Source organism: Austrofundulus limnaeus, unplaced genomic scaffold (assembly GCF_001266775.1).
Source record: "Austrofundulus limnaeus strain Quisiro unplaced genomic scaffold, Austrofundulus_limnaeus-1.0 Scaffold21, whole genome shotgun sequence".
In the NCBI taxonomy this organism is placed as follows: domain Eukaryota; kingdom Metazoa; phylum Chordata; class Actinopteri; order Cyprinodontiformes; family Rivulidae; genus Austrofundulus; species Austrofundulus limnaeus.
The window spans coordinates 2,004,968-2,029,551 of record NW_013952423.1 but is presented as its reverse complement, the minus strand read 5'-3'; the positions used below and the strand labels follow the sequence as shown (position 1 = coordinate 2,029,551).

The 24,584-nt window shown below is 38.1% G+C and overlaps 1 protein-coding gene across 2 annotated transcripts in view; it reads left to right on the top strand.

The window, feature by feature from the left end:
• tmem132e (transmembrane protein 132E) overlaps window positions 1-24,584 on the top strand; it is a 383,604-nt gene that overhangs the window by 307,280 nt on the left and 51,740 nt on the right. For both annotated transcript variants that reach the window (XM_014004040.1, XM_014004041.1), the window contains exons 3-5: window positions 6,340-6,480; window positions 16,172-16,364; window positions 23,487-23,630. In XM_014004040.1, the coding sequence (XP_013859494.1) occupies window positions 6,340-6,480; window positions 16,172-16,364; window positions 23,487-23,630 (478 nt within the window). The remainder of the gene's footprint in view (window positions 1-6,339; window positions 6,481-16,171; window positions 16,365-23,486; window positions 23,631-24,584) is intronic.

Below are 24,584 nucleotides of genomic sequence, written 5' to 3'. Positions count from 1 at the left end.
GCGCTGTGACGTATGCGGCCGACAAATTCGACCTTCGGAGGACCCGTCCTGCCGTTTTGGACACAGCCAAGTAGTATAAAATAGTAAACTCGCCGACTACAATTTCCCAAAAACACAGCATACGTAGCCGCTCCCAAGTAGGGACTTGTCTCTGGAAAGTTGGAAAGCCTCGATAAAAGACGCCGACATCTCCTCTGATGATGAGCGCTAGTGTCGTGGTAGCAACATGCTATGTGTTTACATCCATCGCCGCCATGTTTGTAATGACTTATCATGAGAACAAACGTATTCACRTGACTTTAATAGCATTTCTTACTTAATGGAAACACCGCAGTTGTGAAACTTTTTTCCCATGTTAACAGAATGTCAACAAAGTTTTGCACACATTTGCAATGGAAACACTGCTACTGACAGCCAGAGAACAATATGCCTACAGTCCCAGTAGGTGGAGCTTCCGTCCCCCAGTGGGCGGAGCCTCCATCTCCAGTGGGCACAGCCTCCATCCCCCAGTGGGTGGAGCCTCCAGTCCCAGTGGGCAGATGCATAATAAAAAATTTCTGGGAATTAAACAAGAATGTTACGAAAAGCAGATTTTAAAGTTTTCATTACAAATCCTGCTCAGGTGCAGAGAGATGAAAAGTGCTTCAAAATGTTCAGTTTCTCTACAAAGACTTTAAAAAWGTATTTTTCAGGCTGTGGTCTACTCTGTAGTTTTAATCCCGACTCTGAGGGGACCTCTCAGGCGCTTTGTAAATCTGGCCTGGAATGTGTCGGCCAAACTGCTCTCCTATTCAACAGTATGTCAGCTGACTCGCAGCCTAGTAGGTGTTGCCATGGCAGAAGGTGTGTGTGTGAAATGAGTAAGTAATCGCTGTGTCTCAGCTGAAGTGGCTCACGCTGCCATTCCACTCTCCCTCCCCGCACGGGAGCAGCAGCGGGAACTCTGGGAGATCCTGAGAATCTGGGCGTGTGTTTTCGCTGCTTCCCGCTGCACGGCCCTTACATTATGCTCTGTCATTAATCAGCATTAACACGGTCCCACGGGGAGCCGGATTCACGCGGCGGTCCCATGGGGAGCGCTCCATCCCCTGTCGTTTGTGGTTCAGAAGTAGAGYGGAGTGTGTGAAAAGGGCCGTCTGATTAAAACCCCTGCGCTCTGTGCAGGCTGTCTGAAAAGCTCAGGATGAATATGTCTTGGCTTTTAGGAGCTGCTGATGARCGTTGGGTAATAAATACAACTCTTACTGTGGTTCCGTCCCAACCCGAGGAAGTGCGGTGGGAAATGGCCGCGTCCTRCTATGATGTGTAATTATCATCTGTTAGGATCTGTGGTTTTTACAAGCCGCAGTAATCAAGAAGCAAATGGGTCACCTCGTTTAGCGACGTCTCCTYGTTTCAACCCACATCAAAGAAAACGAGCTCCGTGCTTCCCGTAAAYGCTTCACATTTCTCTTTTATCTCCACGTTCTGCATCAGATAATTACCGTGTTTCTCTTTAATGTGGAGGATTTGATGTAAGAACAAAATAAGTGATGGAAGGCTGCTTTGAGTGTAGATTCCTCCGTATTTGAGTTCTGCCTCACATTTGAGGACAAAACTGAAACTTTTCCTAAAGTTAATCAGGTTTAGTTAGCAGTTGTGTCAAACTGGCCACACAGATCTACTCTTTCTCTTGATATCCTAACTGAACGCTAACGACTCATAAAGAAAAGTGTCCCAATCTTTTTTGAGATGTAAGATAAAGGAGGGCAGTGCTGTTCAGCCTTGGTTAAGGGTTCATTTATAAAAAAAATACTGGGGGTCGGAGGCCCACAGGCGATTATCCAAACTACTTGTTATCAGAGCTCTGTTCTAACTCTGGTGAAAAGAAGAGAGCAGCAATTCATTTCTAAAACAGATTTGTGGAAGGCTCACTTTAAACACAACAGGATATGAGCTCAACATTATGATGCTGTATAAACTGGGGAGCAAACGAACAGCTGCAAACAGCACTAAACTCATCAATCCAAAAATAAGCTCTTGATTAGACTTAAAATGTCTTAAATCAATCTTTCAAGGTCCTAAAAACATGAACACATTGTAAAAAGGATGCTTGTTAACCTTTATTTTTTTTAGATAACTTACTGAATTCCTCTGGCAGCTTCTTGTTTTGTGTTAAAATAAACATTTGGGTAAAACTGTCGCCATTTTTTTTTCATTTATGTTTATTGTGAAGTCTTTATTTTCATTAAAAGTTGCATTAAAAAGGTTTTAAATTGAACTTGCCTTAATGCTGTTCGAACACACCTGATTCAATGATTGCATTAYCTCTTCAAGTTCTGCAGAAGCCTGTTGTTGGAGCAGAGAAACAAGTCAAACATGCAGGATAGTGGTCTTCAGGGGCCCGGATTGGACCCCCCGATCCACGAGGCTGTCTGCACACTCTCATGTTTCAGTGGAAAATTTTAACTTGTAATTTAGTGCCAATAGATCAATCCTCCATTTAGTATTTTCACACCAAGCAGTAGGCCTGTCCCGTATCATTTCTGTGACGAAGAGGACATTAAAGAGTTTGAGTTATCAAGCTTTGAGATATGAGCTGCATCATAAGTTTCTGTGTTAAAAACAGCCACAGTGATGCAGTGAAAACTGTTTGGTGTTTTAGTCAAGAAGCATTAAAGACATATTTTATGCTGAAATGTTTTGCAGGTTAATTTTTTATGTTACAAAAATGTAGTTTATGTAAAAAGAAATGATTCTTCAACCAATGTGCAACGTTTTAATTCTATGAATAAAATTATTTCTGTATGTTAGCTATTGCAATAAAAATAATCTCTTTATTTTTTATTCAATCTTCCTCTAAAACTCATTCCAAAGGTTTTACTTGGTAAAAAAAAAAAAAAAATGCGCATTTCTTTGTGTGGCGTCAACAATGCTCCATTTAAACCAAATGTAATTCAATCCRACTGGTTCTTCCTGTCCTAGTTAACTTTGAATCGTGTTAAGCCTTGACAACAATCGGAGACATTTTGGCTTTGTAAACAAGAGTCTAGTTTCAAAGGGTAATAATTTAACCCTTGCCTGTTGTACCTTTTGTACCTTTTTATAGTGTTAGGAGCCACGGRGTGGAGCTGGGAGTGACAGAGGGAAATATGATGCAGTTTGTGAATGTTTGGACCTTTTAAAAGACGCTGCTTGAGCTGCATTTATTTAATGAAAGCTGTGTTCTTTTCTCAAAGTTTATGTGTTTTTACAGATTTCTTTTGTAAGATATCTTTGCAGTGGTGGGGACTATAAATGTTTTAGAGAAATTTAAACAGAAATATTGATTCTGCGAAAAAAAATAAGCTCAGACTTTTTGCTCATTTTTGTTTTAAAGTAAAKTCCCAGGAAAACAGGAGTTTCCTCACTTTAAATCTGTTAAAAAGTGTGGCAGCAGCTGCAGAGCTCTGTGTTTACGGCTCTCTGGGCAGTTCTCAGCAGCTCCTGTGGAGTCTGGCAGTAAAACCTGCAGCTTCTGGGAGCCGCCTGTCCCGTCCCTGAGTGGATTGGGTTTGTTCTGCGGCTTAAAGCAAAYGGTCACCAGGGACTCGGGGGGCTCAGATACAAGGCTCTTACCCGGGGACTTTATTTGTGTTGCTGGATGGATTTTTTTCAGGTTTCTGTCAGACCCTGTAACACTGTGGATTCTGTCCAGGCAGCTCCTTATGAGCTCTGAGCATCCTGTTCTACGTTYTCCACTGTTTAGGAGATGATGACGGTTTTTGGCACTGATGAAGACCCCAGTGAGCTCCTTATTAGAGCATGATGCTTTAATTGTTTTGAGCAAACATAGCGAGGTTGTGGTGTTTTAGAGATGGAGGTCCAGGGGATCCATAACCTGGTCATTAAGAATTTGAAACTGGACTGGCTGCAGGGGCCTCGTGCCCAGGATTATCATGGCAGCATCCCAACCCAGACCTGATCCCAGATATTTGAGTTTTAACCTGACCTCAGCGGAGAACCTAAACCATGATGAGAGCAAAGGGCACTATCTCAGGGGTTCAATGTAGCATCGTCACGAGTTCCTTCACTTCTGAAGGTTTTCTAGATTTCCTGAGTCTGACATTTGGTTTAGGTCGTAAAAAGTGCAGCAGSGTCATTATCCAGCAGGAACAGAACTTAAAAACTGCCCTCCAAACTACAATAATACTGTATTTATGCTGGTTTTATTCCCTTTTATTCCTTGCTTTTTGTCTTTGTCAGTAAAAAAAGTTGCAACGTTGCAAACTTTTCCTATCATTCATCATTACTCAGACACATATAAGCACTTTTCTAGCCTTAAACATGGTCTACTTCAACACAAAGTACAAGATTTATCATGAAAGTAGGTCTGTGTTTTCAAAAGAAGAAATGGTAGAAGTTCTTATATTTACTGGTATTTAAAATTAGTGTTTGCTTTTAAACAAACAGGAAAAAAAACATAATGAAGCAGCTGTAAGTTGGTTATTTTTCATGACTCGTGGACGAGCTGTCCACACCTCAGGTTGGTGACTGGATTATTCTGTGCAGAACGTTTCACTTTTTTTCTGTCTGAGAAATAAATGGAACAATCTGAAAGATGCTGAAAAGACCTTCAAGATTCAGCCGAATGAAAAAAGGAAAAACCAATTTAGATAAGAGTTTGTCAGTCAGAGCTTTTGTTTTTCCAAATGGACCTGCTGCAGCCTGAAGGAGAAAACATTTTTCTGTAAACAAGGGAAAATCATTACGTTCTGATTCCTCATTAGGATCCTTTTCTGAAGAGAAACATCAGGGAGCTGATGCAAACTGCTAGTTAGAGCATAAAGAAATGTATAAATGAGACGATACTGTACGTTAATAATTCATCTCGAGCTTGTATTTCATGAAAACGAAGCCATTGGGTCGATGATCATCGACTCCACGAGGCTGTGAGTCGTTTTTCTTCATCGGTGAACTCGTTCAGCCGTGGCTCTGTGGTCACAGCAACCAAAACCCAAAGAAGTGGGATCAGAGCGTGGTGGTCTTACTCTGAGCTGTTTGGTATTCTGCGAGGCGGACGCCTCAACATCACGCCTCACTAAAGTCAGAGAGGACGTCTGCCAGCCGGAGCTGCTCTGTAAACCCACCTGAATGAGAGGGTCCCAAATAATTTGTTACACAGCTGAACRGCAGCAACACTGCTGGAAGCCTGTAGTGTAACTGAGCTTACCTCATCTAAATCTGGTTCTGTATTACTGATTCTGCTTGAAGAGAGGGTTCAACCTTTACAGTCATTCTAACTGAACAGATTTCTGTTTCATAAACTGCAAATTTATTTAATAAAACATGTGAGGATTTAAATTTTGATTTTCCTTCAAGAAAAGCTGGGTGTTTATTCATATCATCTCTAAAAAACGTAAAGCATCAAACAGGAGTTTGATAAAACATCTATGAAAAATTCAAAAGAGGATTAGGACCACTGGGGATCAAAAAAAATACTGAGATAAAAGTCAWTTTTTTTCTTTTCCCAGTGGCCCTAATTTGTTTTCGTAAACGAATTCTGAGATTAAAGTCAGAATTCTGACTTTTTTTTCTAATTCTGAGGAAAAATATTCTGAATTTTGAGAGATTAAAGTCAGAATTCTAAGATTATTATTTTCCATTGGCCCTAATCCTCTTTCATAAACATCAGACTTGAATTAATAAAGAGTATTTTTCTCATTTTAATTTTCTCTCACCAATAAAAACACATAATGACACCAGCTGTAAGAATCAACGTGTCTGAAACATTAAAAACATAAAACTTCAGATTTGGTTTCTAACAGAAGGAAATAATTCACCAAAAGAATTTAGAAAAAAATAAAATACAATTTAAAGTTTATTAAAGTGTTTGACCGACATGAGTCCATGTTACAACGGGATTCAGGTGTTGACCTTGACCCTCCTCCCGCAGGTCGGGGGTCTCCTTAGGGTCTCCTCAGAATAAATGATCAGATTTGAACGTCAGGGATATGAAAATGATTTGATTTCACAGTAATCTGAAACGATGCAGCTGCAGAGAGCTGCAAACTGAATCATGAGCAGAGTTCTGCAGGTAATGTGCTCTAAAAGCCCAGCGGGTTCTGTGTGAAGCCTTGTCCATCCATTTCTGCAGGAAGCGAAGGAGAACCTGCTGACCCGGTCCGGTCCCAGCCCCCCGCCCTCATGCATCATCGCCCCGCCGTCCTCATTCATCTCTGTTATCGATTCATCTGTGGAATTGCTTTTGCCATGACGCAACCCAGGGAGGAGGTCCGCCGCACACGCGGGGCGCTGACCTCCGACCCCCCCACCTCATAAATCATCCCCTCCGCTGAAACGTCTCGTTCTCCTCTGCAGGGTCAAAGCTAAGAAGGGGGTGAACCTGGTGCAGACCAAGTCCAAGAATGCCCAGTGGAAGGTGGACTGGGAGGTGCAGTCCGGCGCCAAGCATTCCATCACCACCGTGGACGTGAGCAAGAACAAAGCAGTCAGGCAGGGGTAAGTCAACAACCGGGGGTCCCCACACACCCACCCTCACACCTCTGCAAACACAGACGGCTATTTCATCCTTCTGCTGCACAACATCTGTTAGCAAAATWTCTCACAAACCACTGGAAGAGTTGAACGAAACATTCAGGAACTGTKTGCATTTCTAAAAGACCCTGCAGCTCATTAACTTCTTCAGTCTCRGGGGGCTTTCTTTATGTTTGTGCTCAAAATAWTGWGCAGAGATGTAACTGAGTCTCAGCATTTACAAACTATCTTAATGAYCTTTGTATCAAAATAAAGCTAATATTTGTTGTTGTTTTTTTCTGCCTCACTAGAAGTTTTTTTTTAAATAAGCCTTTTAGAAATATGATGAATCAGGCTAAAAACTCTTGGAAAYCATAAATCCACATGTTTGACATCATCAAAGATTAATTCTGCTAAAATAAACTGGAGCAAAGTTCCAGAGGTTTTAATAAGAAATAACTCTGAGTTTTATCATTCTGCACAGGATGGAGCATCAATAAATATTACAAAATCTGAAGTTTTTATTTGCAAAAAATAATGTTTTTTTTATCCAAGCCTGAACAGACTTGTTTTTGAATGTTAGCCTCTTTTAATTACCCCCACATTTATTTTTCTCAATATTCATATTAAACMATGAAAAATCTTTGTTAGATCACAACAGATTTACTGAAAAATCAAAAGGCAGTGATCCAAAATGCAAATATAATTTGTGWCCATTTGTATCAAAAMGAGGATYAAGTMAAATTTGGTCAAAATGACCTAATCACACGTCCAGGTTCCTGCTTTAAAAGYTACATTTGGACCATTCTGATATYATAAGTGGATCCAGAGAAAAGACTTGACTAYAATACATTAATATTTGGTCTGAATMCTMATTTTATGTCATTTTAATGAGGAATTTTTGAAGTCATTTTAAARAGGAAACCTCAAATAGTATTTGAATATTGAGGTTACCCAGCTGGAAAAAGAAAAAGCTTTACTAGCTCAAAATCTCAAGAMTTTAAGGTGTTTTTCCTCAAAAGTCAGTTTTTTATTTAAAGAATGAAACTTAATCATGAAATCATGGTGAATAAAAGTGTAGATAAAATAACTGAGTGCAGAAAAAGGTCAACATGTTTAATTAGTTTCCTCAGTCTCRTTTAGGTCTTAAAAGTAAAATAACTCTTGCTAAAAATATATTATTCTACTCCTCTGCCTGTAACAGGAAATACATTGAGGCAGCTGTAGTAATTTGTATTTCTGTTTTTAAATGAAAGCAATTAAATTCTGTTTTTAAATTATTAATATCATAAAAACAATATTTTCATTCAAGAGAAGAATTTAATGAACCTCTCAAAGTAAACATTAAATGAACTTTTCCAGTCAGTCTAATTAAAGCNCCTTTTTTTTATCAGAAATAAGAGTTTTATAATGAAATCTATCCATAAAATAAGAAACTATCTCCTGGAGGTTCTGATGGCAGCTGCTGACTGTTGAGAATAAAACAACAAAATGTTTTATTTCTAATATTTATTTTGGTAAAGAGTTCATGTTAATTATTTTGKTTTTGGAGTCAGGTAATCAGACCTTTTTAAAAACACATCAGCAAAGAGAGCATCCATCACCGGCTGCTCCGGGGGATTAACGGGAGCAAAGTTTCCCCGGAGCCGCCGAGGGGACGCCGCCAAAAATTAGCAACCATCTATCAAAAGACGTGATGCGTTCAAACGATCTGGAAAAGGGAGCGCTGGGAGTTTGAACGCAGCAGCATCCCTGTGGACGCACTTCCAGCTGCGGAGGACGAGATGGATGGAGGAGGCTCTCGTATTTACTCCTCAGCAGGAGCGTTTCCTGCTATAAATAGGGACCTGTGTGATGTAACCTGTTGTCACCTCATGGGAAACATCCAGGAGGAGCATCGAGTCTCGTTTAGATAAAAACCAAGAAGACGAGAGAAATTGCATTTTCTGCAAAACTGCTGGTGTGAATGCTTCTTGCTTAGAACTTCAGCTGAAAGCTGCTGAAATTAAGCTGAAAATATTTAATAGCAAAAGTGTTTATGTGAGTTCAATTTGAAAAGCTGAAAGAAGCAAAAAAAATTACTTTGCACAAAAACAGTAAAAGGAGCAAAAATATAGTTGAAATAGCAAAAAACAGCTAAAAGCTAGAATAGCTGAATATATCAGAAAACATATGTAAAAAGCATAAATAGCATAAATTGCAGAAAAATAGCACAAAAGTAGAAAAAGCAAAAAGATGTAAAATTGAAATACCATAAAAAACTAAAATTAGCATAAGAATAAGCTAAAGGTAGCAACCAGAAGTTGTAATTAACACATAGATAATGAAAGTTTTGTAAAAAAAAAAAATACATAGATAAATAAATAAATACAATTAGTAGAAAAAAATGCATAAAGTATAAAACAGTGACAATTTGTGGTAAAATAGCTAAAACAGCTGAAATTTTCTATAAAACAGCTACAATGTAGCTGGAATTTTTTAATTAGCATAAAGAAGCATAAGGAGCACAAGTTTGCTGAACTTAGCATAAATAAGTTGTAATCGCTTCAAAAAATGTGTATTTAGCTTAAAACAGCCAATTTTAGCTAACAGCTAAAATTGCAGCAAAAGCTGAACATAGCAAAAAGCATCTGTAAGACACTTAAATAGCACAAAGTAACAGAAAAAAAAGTAGAAAAAATCAGAAGAATTTTAGCTGAAATAGCAGAAATAAAAGCTAAAAGTATAGCAAAAAGTATCTAAAATTAGCACAAGTGAAAAAGAGCAGAACCAGAACAAAATGTGTAAGGTGCTTTAAAAATTTAAAAACGTTTTAAAAGATTTTAAGGATGTTGAAAACAACTTTATTCATGTTCAATGGCAAAAAATTGCTAAAAAAAAAAAAAGGGAAATAGCTGAAAAAATAAAAAATAGCTGAAATACCAAAAGTCATAGCAGGATTGTCATAAATGAGCTGAACGTTTTGATATATAAATTGTTGAAATAACAGAAAAATTAGTTAGTTAGATGCTGAAAAACATACGGAAGAAAAAATGATCTGAATAGAGTGAATGCTGTGAAGCATTCACACAATAATCAGTTCTGACCATGTTTTAAAGACAAACCTTCGTCCCGTCAGCATCGCACCGATGAACGCTGATCTGTTCCAACATCTGGTTTGATTTCGGAGAGCTCACCTGAGTGTGAGGAGAGGAGGCAGCCATGTTTTCCCTGCAGGCCGTCTTCATCAACTGCTGTCTGGATTATGTTCTGCTCCTCATCGGATCAAACTGTAGTCAAGTGCTGGATCTGTTTAACTTTTCTCTTCTTCCCGCCTCTAACAGCAGCTGCTTGGTAAAACAGCACATGAACAAATGCGTTATTGATCCGCTGTCAGTGGCCCCGGAATAAATAATGTTCTCAGAAAACACTCAGGCAGCAACAATGTTGCAGTCAGGCTAGAGACAGTCGGTCATTTAACAGCATCTCTGGCTCATTTTTTTCTCTCTTTTAAAGAACTGCTCATGAGAGTATTTGAGAAAAAATCAAACATCTTCATAAAAACATTTTTGTGTGCATTTTAACACTGTTGAAGAACTAATTAGTTCCTGATTTTGAAGGTTTTCCTTCATGATTGATTGCATTCAGTTCTGACTTTGTGCTCTCCTTTAAAGGCAACACACATACACACACATACACACACCTGGCATTAAACACGTCTCCAGTTACCACCTGAGATCAAACTGGAACCTAAAATAATTGATTTTATTCTCCACATTATCAAAGTGTTGCTTCACAGATGACAGATCTGTCTGTCTGCAGACGTTTTATTGTGAAAGGGTGTTTTTTTTAACGAGCAGTACATTCCACTTCTGGTTCTGCAGAACCCAGCAGCAGCAGGATTCAGTTCACACACGGTGTCTGCTGAAAATAGGTCTTCAGAATCTGCTGCAGTTTCGCATTTTCCACCATTTTTCCACCAAACTTCTGACGAGTCGGAGGAGACCTGATATCCTGAGAAATGGACTTTATTTTTTTAATAAAAAGAAAGATTCTAAACTTTATTTTTGCCTCAGGTTAGTTATAAACTTATAAATGTCACAAAATAAGGGGATGAGTTGGACACAAAAAAATTATTAGGAATCAGGTGTAGTTTATCAAATGTTTAATAAAGATCAGCTGAGTCATAAACGGTCGTGTAACAACAGAAGAAACAAACACAAGGACTGTGAATAAAGTACACTTTAAAAAATACCTTAACAGAAAATGACTAATTTAACAATAATGTCATAAAACTGCTCACAATAATCAGGAAAATAAAAGTACTTTTACACACTTATTCACTCGCTTTAAGAATTTCCTCTAATTCACAAACATTAAACTCTTACATTACTGAACACAAGGGAAATGTGCAGGAAGAAGAAAATAATAATCAATGAACCTTCATAATTACAAAGTGAGTTTTCTAAACAAAGAGAGAATTTACTTACAATTTAAATTGTAAACATCCTCATTATTAACCCAGAAGTGTTGAAGAATTGATGGTTTTTATCTTATAAAGTGTTTAGAATTGATTTATAGTGAAGCTGATTTTGTTCCACAGTTTTGCACCAAAAAGTACATTAGTTTTAAAGTAACATACACAGTTTCATACTTCCTTCTGTTCTTTCTMTCACTTCATCTTAGGACAAAGAACTTATGTAAATTAATTGGCAATAATCTCCTTTAGCTTTAAACAAGAAGAAATGAAGTTTTGAACTGAGTTGAGTAAATTGAGAATTGCTGTTTACTCAACTGGGTTTAATGGAACCAGTTTGGTTCAGTAAACTTTATTTGTTTTAAAGTGCAGAAACAACTTTTCATGATGAGTTCAGTCATATAGAAAATTGTAATGAGGTGTTCAGTTTTAAAGTAAAGAAGTAAAATTATATTTTTTTATGTTTTGAATACAACAAAATAAAAGTTTCATATAAAAAATAATAATTGGTAAAGTTACAAATCTTTAAAAAAATGACTTGAGTACCTTTACAAAGTAAATGTATTTAGTTATTACAACCCTTAGAGATGAACGAGTGAATAAAAACACATGGAGATCAGTCATATCTTACAAAGCAGAGAAAAAAAGTTAACCTTTGAACAGAATGAGATCTAAATGGAACAAAAGATGCAAAAAGTCCAAAACAAACCAAAACTGTGTCAATAATTGACCAATCAATAATCTGAGCTTTAGGATACTCCTTCTTAACCTTTTATATTCAGCATTTCTCTCCTCCTGTCCTCGTCGCCCCGCRGTGCTTTGATCTCCTCCTCTTCATCGCTTCAAACAGACGTCTGATCAAAGAATAAAATCCCCCGTAGCGCCGAGAAATCCCCCAGCCCTGATTTTTAAATAATCCACTTTGTCCTAAACACAACATCCATCATTAACCTAATGGAAGCAGAGCGAGGCTTTCTTCAGACGCTGTTTTTTTTTTCTTTCTCTCACTCTTTTGTTGTGAAATCAAATCGTTCACTATGTTTTCAGATCAATCCTGTTAATGGTGTCTTTGAATCGTTGGTGTTAATTAAAACCCTGAGTTTTCCCTGAATATCGTCCACATTAGGTGTGTTCACCGTGTTGTTGAGCTGCTTTCAWCCCGCCTGGTGGCCGTGAGGCGAYGTGATGGAGCGGAGAGAACGCACGAGGACTTTAATAGYGCCACGCACCGGCAGAGAACCAGATCTGAGTTCCTGAAATCTGTTTCTTTGATTCCGAACTCAAATGTCAAGTTGAACTGGATGTCTTTGAAACGAACATGAAGCAGGGATGACATTTCCACGCTGCTTCTGCTGCTAAATTTACAATGTTCTTGTCACTTGTATAAAACAGCGTGCCCTCTCAGTGAGCGTGTTTTTTTATTTTTTTATGTTTCAGACTGGCTGTACCTGCGCTCGCTGCTGCGGGCCGCAGACATGACAGCTTCAGTGAGTCACATAGGCGGGGGGAGGGAGGGGGGTGTTTGTTTTCACTGAGTGATGTCGAGACAAATAGGCTGAGATCTCATCGTGATGTTCCTGAGACGAACCTTTTGTGGTCGGGGGACCGCGCCCGGTTTGATCCGGCTTTCATTAAAAGCCTCTGGCGCTGAWTTCAGAGGTGGGTTTGTGCTCGTCGTGAAGAGCAGCGAGCGGCGCTGTCAGCCGGAGGTGAGGCTTGGGTGGGAGGATCTCCTGTCAGGGGTGGAGAGGGATTTAATTCTCCCCAGCGCCACCGCTGGGACGCTTCAACGTTCGGCTCGTTGAACCCGAGGATTACAGAAAACCAACATGTAGGGTTTCTGCTTTTATCACACATGCATCTTGTAGATGAAGAAAAAGTTCACTTCACAGCAAATCAGCAGCTTCTGCTACCACAGCATATTAGTCATTTTGCAGATGAAAAAAGGACAAACTGATCAGACAGAGGTAGCTGAGTGAAGCTGACCCCTCCCAAAAAATGAACCACAGAAAAATAAAATGCAAATTAGATGAGTGGTTAGTGCTTTGTTTGTGCACGTTTGTGCACTTGAAAATGTCATTTGTTTTGCTATGTTTTTTTATATATTAAAGATTAATTGTAAGGGTCATTCAGGGGTCGCCATCGCTCCAAAATGAACCAAATTTGTCGAATTTTGTAGTGCTTTGTTTCAGCAGGTTTGTGCCATTGAAACAATTGTTTGTGCTCCTATAATTTATTAAATATTACACTTTATAATTTCGGACGATCACGGGACTTGGCCTGAATTGTTTATGACGTCACAGACACGTGATCATCTGAAATTATAACGTGTAATATCTAATAAATTATGGCAGCACAAACAGTTGTTTCAATGGCACAAACCTGCTCAAACAAAGCAAATTCGACTAGTTTGGTTCATTTTTGTTTCATTTTGGAGTGATGGTGACCCCTGAATGACCCTTGTAAATACTCTTTAATATATTAAAAACCATAACAGCACAAACGAAGCACTAACTACTCATCTAATTTTTATTTTTCTGTGGTTCATTTTTTTGGGAGGGGTCTGCTTCACTCAGCTGACAGAGCTAAATGAAGGAGAATCACTGAAGCAATAAGTAAACTTTATTTTGTAGCACCTTTTGCAGATATGAATTTCACAACAGAAAAAGAATTTTTAAATCATTCATAGGCTTTTATTTTGAAATGTCCAGTTACCGAATCAGTTGCGTGGCTGTATAAAGTTTGAAATGTTGGATGCTCTGTTGCTTCAGTCACAGTAATTCTCTTACCTGTCCATCGGGCCATGCATCATTTGTTTATAAAATGCATAAAATCAAATATATATTTCATAAATCACACCCTGGSTTTAATGATCCAATCCTGGTTTGAAGTTTCTGTTTTAGTTTTTAAACTAGAGCAAATTAAAAATGCTCAAGGTGAAAACAGGTGGAAACATCCTTTAGCCGTGAGTACGTTTCTGATCGATTTAAAGGGACAATATCATTTAAAATCCACTTTTTTGAGCTTTATTTCACATTATAACATCATTCCCTCATCAAAAACACACATAGTGTTGCTTTGACTCATTAATGCATGTTTGTGATGTTTGTTGTAGCTACTGAGGAGAACAAAAATGACCGGTTGGACCTAGAACCTCCTTTTATGAGCAGCTCCTCCTCTGGGCTGTCTCCAAGCCGAGCTGCCATCACAGAGCRATCAATAAATCTCAAAATTTCTGAGTTTTTTAAATAGATTTTCTCCTTTTTTTCTATCTGCAAAATGGCCATAATACGCCGTCACAGCCTCTGCATTCTGTTTAAAGTCCGAGGCAGAACAAGATTTGCAATCTCCTCACAAAGTCTCAGCACAAAGAAAAGCCTTACCTTCAGGATTAGGAGGCAGTGATTGTTTATTGACAATACGCTCACTTCGTTTAAAGCCAATTAATGATTCATTCACACTTTATGACAACTTCTTCAGAGTTAAGCTGTTAAAAGAAACTTAAAGCTTTACGGATGAGTGGAGACACAAAGGAAAACTGAAAGGTTAGATCGGCACAAAAACAATCACTTCAGCTGACAGAGATTTATCTGTTTCATCAACAAAACACAGCTGGATCTGACTCATTATCAGAGAACTGTTAGCAAAGTTAGAGGAGCTGAAACATTTTAAAACAAATATTAAACAGAGCATGGAAGCTCAGGAATATTCTCAGGATTAGTACTAAAAATGTATTTATAAATATAAATCTGACGATTTTCTTTCCTTTTTTCCATCTTTAATTTTCCCTCGGTTTCTAAAAAACACCTTAAACAAGAATAAATCTTYGGTGCATTTCTGTGAACTGGCAGCTGAAGGATGAACTAATTATTTATTTAGACTTGGAGTCTATTTGACCTTCATGCAGTTTATTAATTTGCAAACATCACAACCGGTTTAGAGGTTTTAAATGTTCCGAGTGAAAAAGATGTTTGTTTCCGTCACCTTGAACAAGAAACTTTTATTCAGCGTAGAGAAAAAAAGGCTTCATGATTAAAAAAAATAATCTGTGTGCAGATTTTCTGAAATATTTTAAGTAATATTAGTTGGTTCTAAAAATAAAGTTTAAAATTTACAATGAAAATCTGACATTTGTCTCTTTGGAGTGTTTTTTAAAAAAATAAAGTGTCATTACTTTCTCTTTTTGAATAATTTTCCCTGTAAATTAGTCAAATAAGCAASTTAAAGAGGACCTATTATGGTTTCTTGAACAATAAAGGACATCTGTGGGCGACAAAAAACATGTTCATTAGATTTAAAACTAATTGTTTTCAGATGAAATTTCACCTGGTCAGTTCTGCCTGTTCTGACCTCCCTTCAGAACAAGCTGTTTATGCAAATAAGCTGCTGTTAGCTCCGCCCTTGTTATGCCAGGTTACTTGGATTGTGACGCAACAATCCACAGGTTTTAGAAACATTTGCTGACACGAACAAAACATTTGCATATTGACTTGGACTGTTTCTGGGAGCAGTACAGACCCAAACTGAAGCATAAAAACATGTAAAAAGTGAATTTTGCATAAAGATTTCTTTCCGAACAGCAGAAGACTGTGAACTWCAAGATGCTCCATCAATGTCACCTCTGTGGATCTGAGAGGAATCCAAASCAAACCCAGATGTGTTTCTTCCTCTGTAGACTGAATGAAGGGTSTTTACATGGTCCGACTCGAGCAGGAAACCAAAACCTGAGTCTTTGTTTTGGTTCGATCCGTGCAGGTTTCTTTAAAAATGTTGCTTCAAACAGAAACACTTTGAATCCTAAAACTTTAACTCATTTTTCTAATCATTAACAAAGACACTGGTTTTAAAAGTTCACCAGCCTAGAGAAGACAGGATGTAATTATGTGCTGATATACAACATCCAAAAAAACCCTGCAGGTTTATTATATCTGCCTTTAAATAAGGAAGAATGTAGAGTTTATCATCTGACACGTCTCTAATTAGCTCTGAGGGTTTTCCACTGTGTTACTTCACATTTGCAAGGCCTAACAATTACATTATTTCTTTTATTTCAGTTCAAATGCAACGTGGACATACTGTAACTTTAACAGCAGAGGAGAACGTTGACAGCTCACTAAATGACATGAATAATAATTCAAATTTCAACCAGTCGACTATTTCAGGTCCAGAACTGAAAGCGTTCTGATTATTTCTCATTGAATCTGCTTTATGTTCTGTCAGGGACGTGTTGGGGAATGTGGAGGTGATGCAGCTGGACTTTGAGATGGAGAACTTCACCAGCCTCTCTGTGACCCGGAGGATCAACTGGAACATCGACTACAGGGGCCAGAACCCGGTGCCYGACTCAGAAAAGGTGGTGACGGAGCTGACGGTGGTGCAGCGGGACATCCAGGCCATCATCCCTCTGGCAATGGTGAGCACAAAGAAAWCACGACTCATATGGATGCAATATAACGTTTATTGAATCATTCGTTTAAATATATCAATTAAATCACTCAATTCATGTGGATAAACACAAACTGAGTGTTGATATCATTTCAAAAAATCATTTTTGCGACCTCCGAAGACTACAAATTTACACAACGTGTGGGTCCACTCCACAGTGGTGGAGTGAAACCTCATGTAGTGTAAATTAGGGGTTCATTTAGACTCTTGAGTCATAATTTAACTGTTTTTGAAAACTATTGGTTGTTTATTTTTAGAGGTCGCTGTAACAAAGCGCGATCGAGTTGATTAAACACAAACATAATCAACATCTACGCCGACGACTTGGTGATTTTTAGKAGTGTTGCTTTTCTTTGTCTGTGARAAGTGGGAAATGTAGTGAAGAGATTCTGGAAAGAAAAGGTCTTTGATGAAGCAGAAGAAGATGTGATTGTCTCCTGCCTTCAGCTGTTTTTTGGTTTATTCATTGAAAAGACAGAAACGACAGTATTTGACAGTAATGATGTTTTATGGTGGATGATTTATGGCTCTAAAAGGCCGGACGCAGGCGGAGAGGACAGCAGAGGGTCATAAAAACAGGTGACTGGTTTTCCTCGAGAGCATTTAGTTGTGTTTGTGTTGAGCTTTAAGAAGATGCTGGTCTGGTTGCACGCTGCCACATAAATAACACTAACAGTCTTTCCTGTGTGTAGCAACAGACCTGATACTTGTGTCAGGATGATGACTCTCGTTGTCTGCTTTGTATTTGCATAATTAAAGCTGCTCTGCTCATGAGGTTCCATTAAATCTACTTGAGCTGCAGTTATGGCTTTGTGTACGGCACATCTGTCGAAACATAAGGTTCACTTAATATCCCTTGTCCTCTCCACATTTGGGATTTTCATGCATATTGTCCCCAGATGTGTGGAGCARCACAACAGAATGTGCTTTTTTTGTTTATTTATTTTTTACTTTGCATTAGAAAAGAACTTCTCGTGTATAAAATTAAGCCAGCCTCTGTCACTGGTTCTGTAATTAGGGCTGTTTGGTGATTTTTGCTTTTCAATGACTTCTGCTGAAAGAACTTGTTAAATCTAAATTAGGCAAAAATGAGCTGTTTTGTCATTTATTTCCATGCTAATTTAAATAATCTGAAAACAAACGATCTCTAACAGATTGCAAAAGGAGGTCTGCGTCCAATTAAAGAAAAGCTGACGCTGTTCAACACAAGCAGATATGAGTTAAAAATAAATAACAAATGATTTTATTTCCACTCATTCAGTCCCTTTAAGTTGTTGTTTTCGCCTCATCGTGCTCTGACTTCCAGATGTAACAGGATCRCATGTCGTCAGATTGATAGATGAGATTTAATCTGTCATTTCCTTTGAGTGGATTGTGGACTATGGCAAAAATCCAGCTGCTCCAAAAAGAGATTTGATTCTGTCAACATCTGAGATTTATGAGCTGAAAACAAGAAATCTGATCAAAAACCCACAATAATATAGTTTTTTTTCATCCTTTCCAGAAAAAATGAGGTGACACAAAAGAAAATGTATCGTATTACTAGTTTACACCACTGTGCAAAAGTCTTAAATCRTTCCTAATCACTTCATAATTCATAAAACCAGACTTTTGTTCTAGCTTTATAAAGTGACTTGAAGTGATGCTCTGTAAAAATAATCGTGCTGCTTTTCTTCAGTTTTATCCAAAACTTTTCAGAGCAAAAAGAACTGTTTGTTAAACCACTCATCTCTGATAATATGCCTTATGTAAGTCACAGGACAGACATTGACAGACAGATGACACAGACAGGTGAGAGTAAATTTACTTAATTTGTTTGCAACAACTGAAACTTTTTTCTTCACACGAGTTCAACTAAACATCAACAGCAAGTTAGCAACAAGCTAACATTAGTTTACCATCCTCAGTTATCCTGCATAGCCCTAAAGACAGTTTTTATTTATTTATTTATTTATTTATTTATTTATTTATTTATTTATTTATTTATTTATTTATTTATTTATTTATTTATTTATTTATTTATTTATTGCTTAGGCTCCTCATCTCTCCATAGAAGCTGTTTAATTGTCTGTGTTCACCGGTTGGAGCAGCTTTTCTCTGAGATAGAAATAAAACAGAAAGACACAACAGAGTTTCACTCTGTTTTCCCAGCCACATCACAGCTACATGGTGTTTTATTTATTTATTTCATTTTTATCTTTTTGTGTTTTCTTCTGAAAACTGAGGTAAAATGTTCTATGATGTGCAAAATAAGGTAATAAAAAGACATAATGAAAGCCTTTTATGTAAAAACAGAAAAGAATAACAATTTTGTCTGATAAAGACACATTGAAAAATTATTTTCATAATTTGAACATTTTAAAAATTCTAAAAAAACATGGCAAATTGAATTATTCCTTTCTTAGAAAAAAGGAAAAAGTTTAGCCCATGACAGCTTTATTTCCCTCCTGTAGGTTTACTTCACACCATACAGTTAAAGCAAACAAATTAGTAAAATATACCTGGAATGTGAGAGTTTGTGGACCTGCTTTGCTGCCTTCAACACCTAATTAAACGAAATGACAACTTTGTGAAATGACTGTGTTTTTGCGCTCTGAGCTGAATTTAGGTAGGCTTAATTAGAACTCCCACTGCTGCACATATTAATGTGGAAAGTGTCCCGTGCAGTGAAAAGCCTAACAGATGCCAAAACAGGAAGAGGAGCAGAGGAAGGCTGTCTTTCAACCAGGATTTAGCCCCAGAGAGCAGTCAGTTATCCACGCAGGTCTGCTGGGGTTTGATGCTGGAAACTGGCCAGACTTTAGAAAACTGAAAAAAAGAGAGGTTTTGTTTTGAAGCTGCTTATGCTAAAATATTAAGGTTAGTTACGAGACTGTAAACTGATCAACAAGCTGTAGACTTTGATTGGTTTCAGACAAGATGACTCCTGTGATCAGCAAGAAACCGGCTCAGTAAACAGAGAATATGTTACAAGTACAAAACTGCATTGATTGGATTTATWATTTAAGTGTGCTGGACTTTGAGGAAACATCAATGTGTTTAAAGTTKCAGGCAGACTCTGCGTTCTTGGCCTGTTTTGCTTAACATTTCATGGCCCGCTGCTGTCTGGACAGATGAGGATGTTCTGTACCGGAGCGGATTCWGCAGCTGCAGATGGAGGCCTTTTTCTGAGTTTGTCTCAAAAGAAAAACATGAAAACAGTTAATCACACAGTGGCGTACGTCTCAGGGTCTGAAAGAGGCGACAGCGCTGCAGTTATCTCCTCTCCATTAGGACGACGGCTCCTTTCACTTTGGTAAAAACTGTAAACCCGACGGGTTCAYAGATGTAACAATGAGCCACTKTTACATTTATATGTCAGATGCTTAATTGTCAGTAAAAACACAGTTGTATAGACGAGTTAAAGGGGGTGGGGGTGTATTCTAAATCACAATCAAGTAAATGTGTTACATTCAGTTTTTCAGGAAAAGCTGTATAAATCAAAAATAAATTTGWKTTTGCATCWCAGTCCATCTTCACAACAATGCCCTCTGACTGAGCTCCAGGGAGGAGCTTTGTGTAAATAGGYGGAGCTTTGTATCMGAAAGTGTTAAGGCTGCTCCACATGGCTACCACAGGAGATTCAATGACTTTTTAAACATGCATGAATGAGTCAAAGTGACACTTGAATGACATAACATGACATAGCCCCGCCCACTTTAAATAACTATACAGCCATTGGGTTTTTAATTAGTTTGTTTTGGTTGTTTGAGTGTGTGTGGGTGTGTCTTCATTAGCAGGCCTCTTCTTGTCATTCCCTYTGTGAAAACATAAACTACAAACCTAAACTTTACCTTTTAAGTATTTGAATAGACACTTGTTTGAACTGCAATAACATAAAAGCAAACAGTTCAAAGGATGAAAGTATGACATCATAGTCRTGTAAATACTTACCACTCCCAGCAGGTGTGCAGACAAATGCACCATAACAGGAAATAGTTGGAAAGGGCGGTGGGGTTATCAGTATAGTGTTTTTTAAGTTTGGATAATAATTATGGGTATTAAATTAACTATATTTCATTTGTATTTGTTTGTAAATATTGTCTGTTTAGTTAATGTAAATCACCTTTTATTCTCCATTTAGTCATGTATAACTGTTGTTTCTCCCCTGGAAATAGTTTCTCCCAATTTAGATCCACTTGTATTGAAGCAGTCCGTTATTGTTTGTTTGTTTGTTTGTTTGTTTGTTTTGTGGGTTGGTGACACGGCAGGTCAACAATTAAAAGAAGTTTCTCTCAGCTACTTCAGCACCAGATTTTAGCTCAACATTTGTTAATTTGTCCGACTTAAAGACATTTTTCTGGCGATGTTTTGCCAACAAACATACAAATAAACAGAAGCAGTTACATTCCGCTTTTAAAGCAGCAGATTGTAAATATTTCAATCAAAACACAGACTTGTGCTAATAAAACATTAGCAATAAATAATCAGTTGATTTTGTGCTACAGCTCTAACTTTTCATTTCTTACTGGAGATACTCAGACTTCCATACAAGTTCGTTATTATTTCATGCAAACTATGTRAAATATTAAGAAGTGAGCCTTGATAGAAGTTCACACTGTTGATTGCCTGATGCTGTTTTATACAGTTAGGAGTCAAAGCGTGAAGATCTTGTTTTTTTAGGTGGCGAAACCAACTTTTCATGAAAGGAAGCTACTGTACAGCATCAGACGTGATGATGTCAAACATGAAAACAAACTGAATGAATTTAGAAAATGTGACCAAGTGTTTTTTATGTTTCTGGTGAAACAGAAATGGTGACAGAACTCAGAGTTGAGTGTTTGTGATATTCCCTCAATTACTGAACAGATCGTAGCYCCGAAGTTTACAACAAGACAGACTTTACAGTTAGCAGATGGAAAATAAATGCTAAATATGGTGGTTGTGATCAGAGCTGCTGCTTTAGCATGAAGGAGGATAACTGTATTTTCTTGTAACAAACTGATTTGCCCGTGTGTGATCTAAAGGATGGACCACAGAACAAACTTTAAATTATTCATTGTGAACCGTAGTGTGTGTTTGTTAGACTGACTCGTGTCACATGACATCATTAGCTGTTGTTTTTTGTTGCTGTTTGATAGTCTGAGTTGATAAAACCTAAGTTTGGTTCTTTGAAAGAACCTAATCATCAGGTTTAACCACAATCCACAGCCTGAAAATGCTAAAGAGATCACATCTGGAATTATTGAGTTGATTTTTGTTTTAGATATTTCTTAAGTATTATTGRATAATTCAAAACATACACTGCAATTAAACAGTTGCCTTTTCAGCCCACCATATCCCAAAATGCATTGTGGGCCGACCAGAGATTTTTTTTCTGCTCATAATGGTGGACGAAGCGATAGATAAGAATACAGTTTTAAATCAAATATGTTGGTATAAAAATTAGAAGTTTCAAGCCGTTGTGTTGTCACTATTAAATATTAAAAAATGGCCCAGAGAGTTCTACTGTTSTTCTTCTATTTGATTTCACCAAATGTTTAAGTGATAGTCGATCACGATCATACAGGATGGTTTTTTCCCTGTCTTTTGAAGATGATGGGTCCCACTGTCATTCCAGTTTTTAATGTGTTGCACAGTTCTTAACCCGATTTTAGTAGTTTCTGCAATCTCCTTAGATGTTTTCTCTGCTTGATGCGTAACAATATCTGTGTTTCCATTGACCATGAAAATGCGCGAATTAGAATTTCGAAAATAAATTTGCTCAATGGAAACACGTCAATTTCGAAAAAGGTTACGTTTTTCGACAAAATGTTTTTGCGCTCGGATGAGGTGGTTTTTCGGCCGTGTCGAAATTGGTGTTTTTCACAAAACTGCAATGGAAACACTTTTTTCGCATCACGAGAGTCACGTGATCAACAACCGGCTGTTTCTACTGGCTAACAACGGGATGACGAAGAAGATAACACGAAGTAGAAGTAGTAGTAACATCACAGAAGTAGTAAAATAAACTAAAGTAGTAAATTCACCGACTACAATTTCCCAAAAACACAGCATACGTAGCCGCTCCCAAGTAGGGACTTGTCTCTAGAAAGCCTCGATAAAAAACGCTGACATTTCCTCTGATGATGAGCGCTAGTGTCGCGATAGCAACATGCTATGTGTTTATATCCATCGCCATGTTTGTAATGACGTATCATGAAAACAAACGTATTCAGACGTGACTTTAACAGCATTTCTTACTTAATAGAAACACTGCAGTTGCGAAACTGTGTTTTTCGACATTGACAGAATATCGACAAAGTTTTGCGCACATTTGTAATGGAAACGCAGCTATTCTCAAACAGGTCTAGCATCTTTTCTGCAACCACGGGATGAGAAGCAACTCATTGCATCAGTTGGGGTTAAATAATTTGTTGCCAGCTGAAAGATAATCCCACACAMTGTAATTATCAACTAGGAGGCTATTTGCTTAGTTAAATACAGGCGAGTTCTTCTTTGGGCCAGGCAGTATGTTTGAGCTGAAGCTATTCTCTTTAAAAAGGCAGCTGCTGCATCCTGATTAACGATGGGTTAAAGTGTTCAGTTGTTGGAGAAAACACCATTAAACCAGGGTAAAAAGGACTAAAGGAAAGTCATAATGTTGAGTAACAGATTGGGATAAATTCAACCATTTGAAGCTAAAGTGGTAAAACTCCAATCATATTAAGATTAAATGCATCAGTCTGTGCATCAATACTGTAAATGTCTTGCCTTTTTTATTTTAGCCTGATATTTAAGCTTTAAAGAGCACAAATGGCATTCCAGAATGATTAAAGTAAAGAATTACTTTTCTGTCCTTTCCATCACCGCCTCTTACCTCCTCTCGCTCATTGGGAGGGAAAAAAAAGAATTCTTAAAATGAAAATGTCAGCTGATGAAATCCAATGAGAGACATTTTAAGCAGAGAGAAATGAGTTCTGGTCCGGCGCTGAGAGCGTCACCTGGCCGACACGGGGGCTGTGATGGTAACTGTGTTTAAATGTGAACCTCGCCGATGGAAATATCAAAGAAAATCGCTCTCTGCCTCTCGCCGCTCCATGATTGCCGTGTCTATTTTCTCCCTCCGCAGGACACCGAGATTATCAACACAGCTGTTCTGACCGGACGCACTGTGGCCATTCCTGTCAAAATGGTCTCCATAGAGATGAACGGGGCCGTCACGGACGTCTCCGCCTCTGTGCAGTGCAAGTCGTCCAACGAAGACATCGTAAARGTACGGTAATCTGGGACAGGATGTAATCTCTTTAACCCTCCACAGCACATCTCCAAGAAGGCATAAAAACCACATTTTGACCCGCTCCACATGTGTAYCTGATTCGATTCTTGCCTCCCGCCTCAGATAAAACCCGTGAAAGGTTCGACGCATAAATCAATAAGGTCACAAATGAACTATAAAAGCTCCATTAGATGCTTGTAAAAATGCCACACCTACGGCTCCTCCGGGACCGACCCTGGTCCGGTGTGTTCTGCTGGATGTCTCTTCTGGTTCACTGGAACAAGCGTTGCTCACACTTGAGGCCGACCCACCAGAGAGCCACACCAGTTCCAGTTTGTCCATGAAATAAATGAAAGATCTCAACAAGCTGCAGAGAGTGTTAGACACACTGTTGGTTGTTTTTACTCCAAACAGTCATGAATCCAGTTTAAGCTGGTTGCATGACTCTACAGAGCAGGGCTCTCAGCTCTTCTAGAATTTACTCATTTCTACATCCGGCCTGTGATTCGGCTTCTGGCCCACAGAGGTCCAGACTTTAAAAACCAAACTATATGAGTAATGAAGAAAATTTAAATATATATTTATATTGTGGACCTTTGCTTTAGGCAGACCTCACTGCCTCCTAATTGAAGACGTTTGGAACGGAGCGCAGCGATGCGTCACACTGTTGATATTAATGAAAGTGATGGTGGAGAAAAAGATGTAGCTTTGGAAGGGAGTCTGTGATAAATAATGTATGTTAATATATTCAAATATGCAACAGTGCAAACAGTGCAGCTTCGCATCTGGTTCCATTTTTGGCCCATAAATTTCACCCTTTAAGACTTTAGGCAAGCTAAAAGAAAACCTCTAAAAACTGAAGCAGTTTGTTAAAAACCATCCTTCTGTAACCTGGAGCTCTACTGAAAAACAAGACATCAGAAATCCAAAATGTTTTTGATCATTTAAATG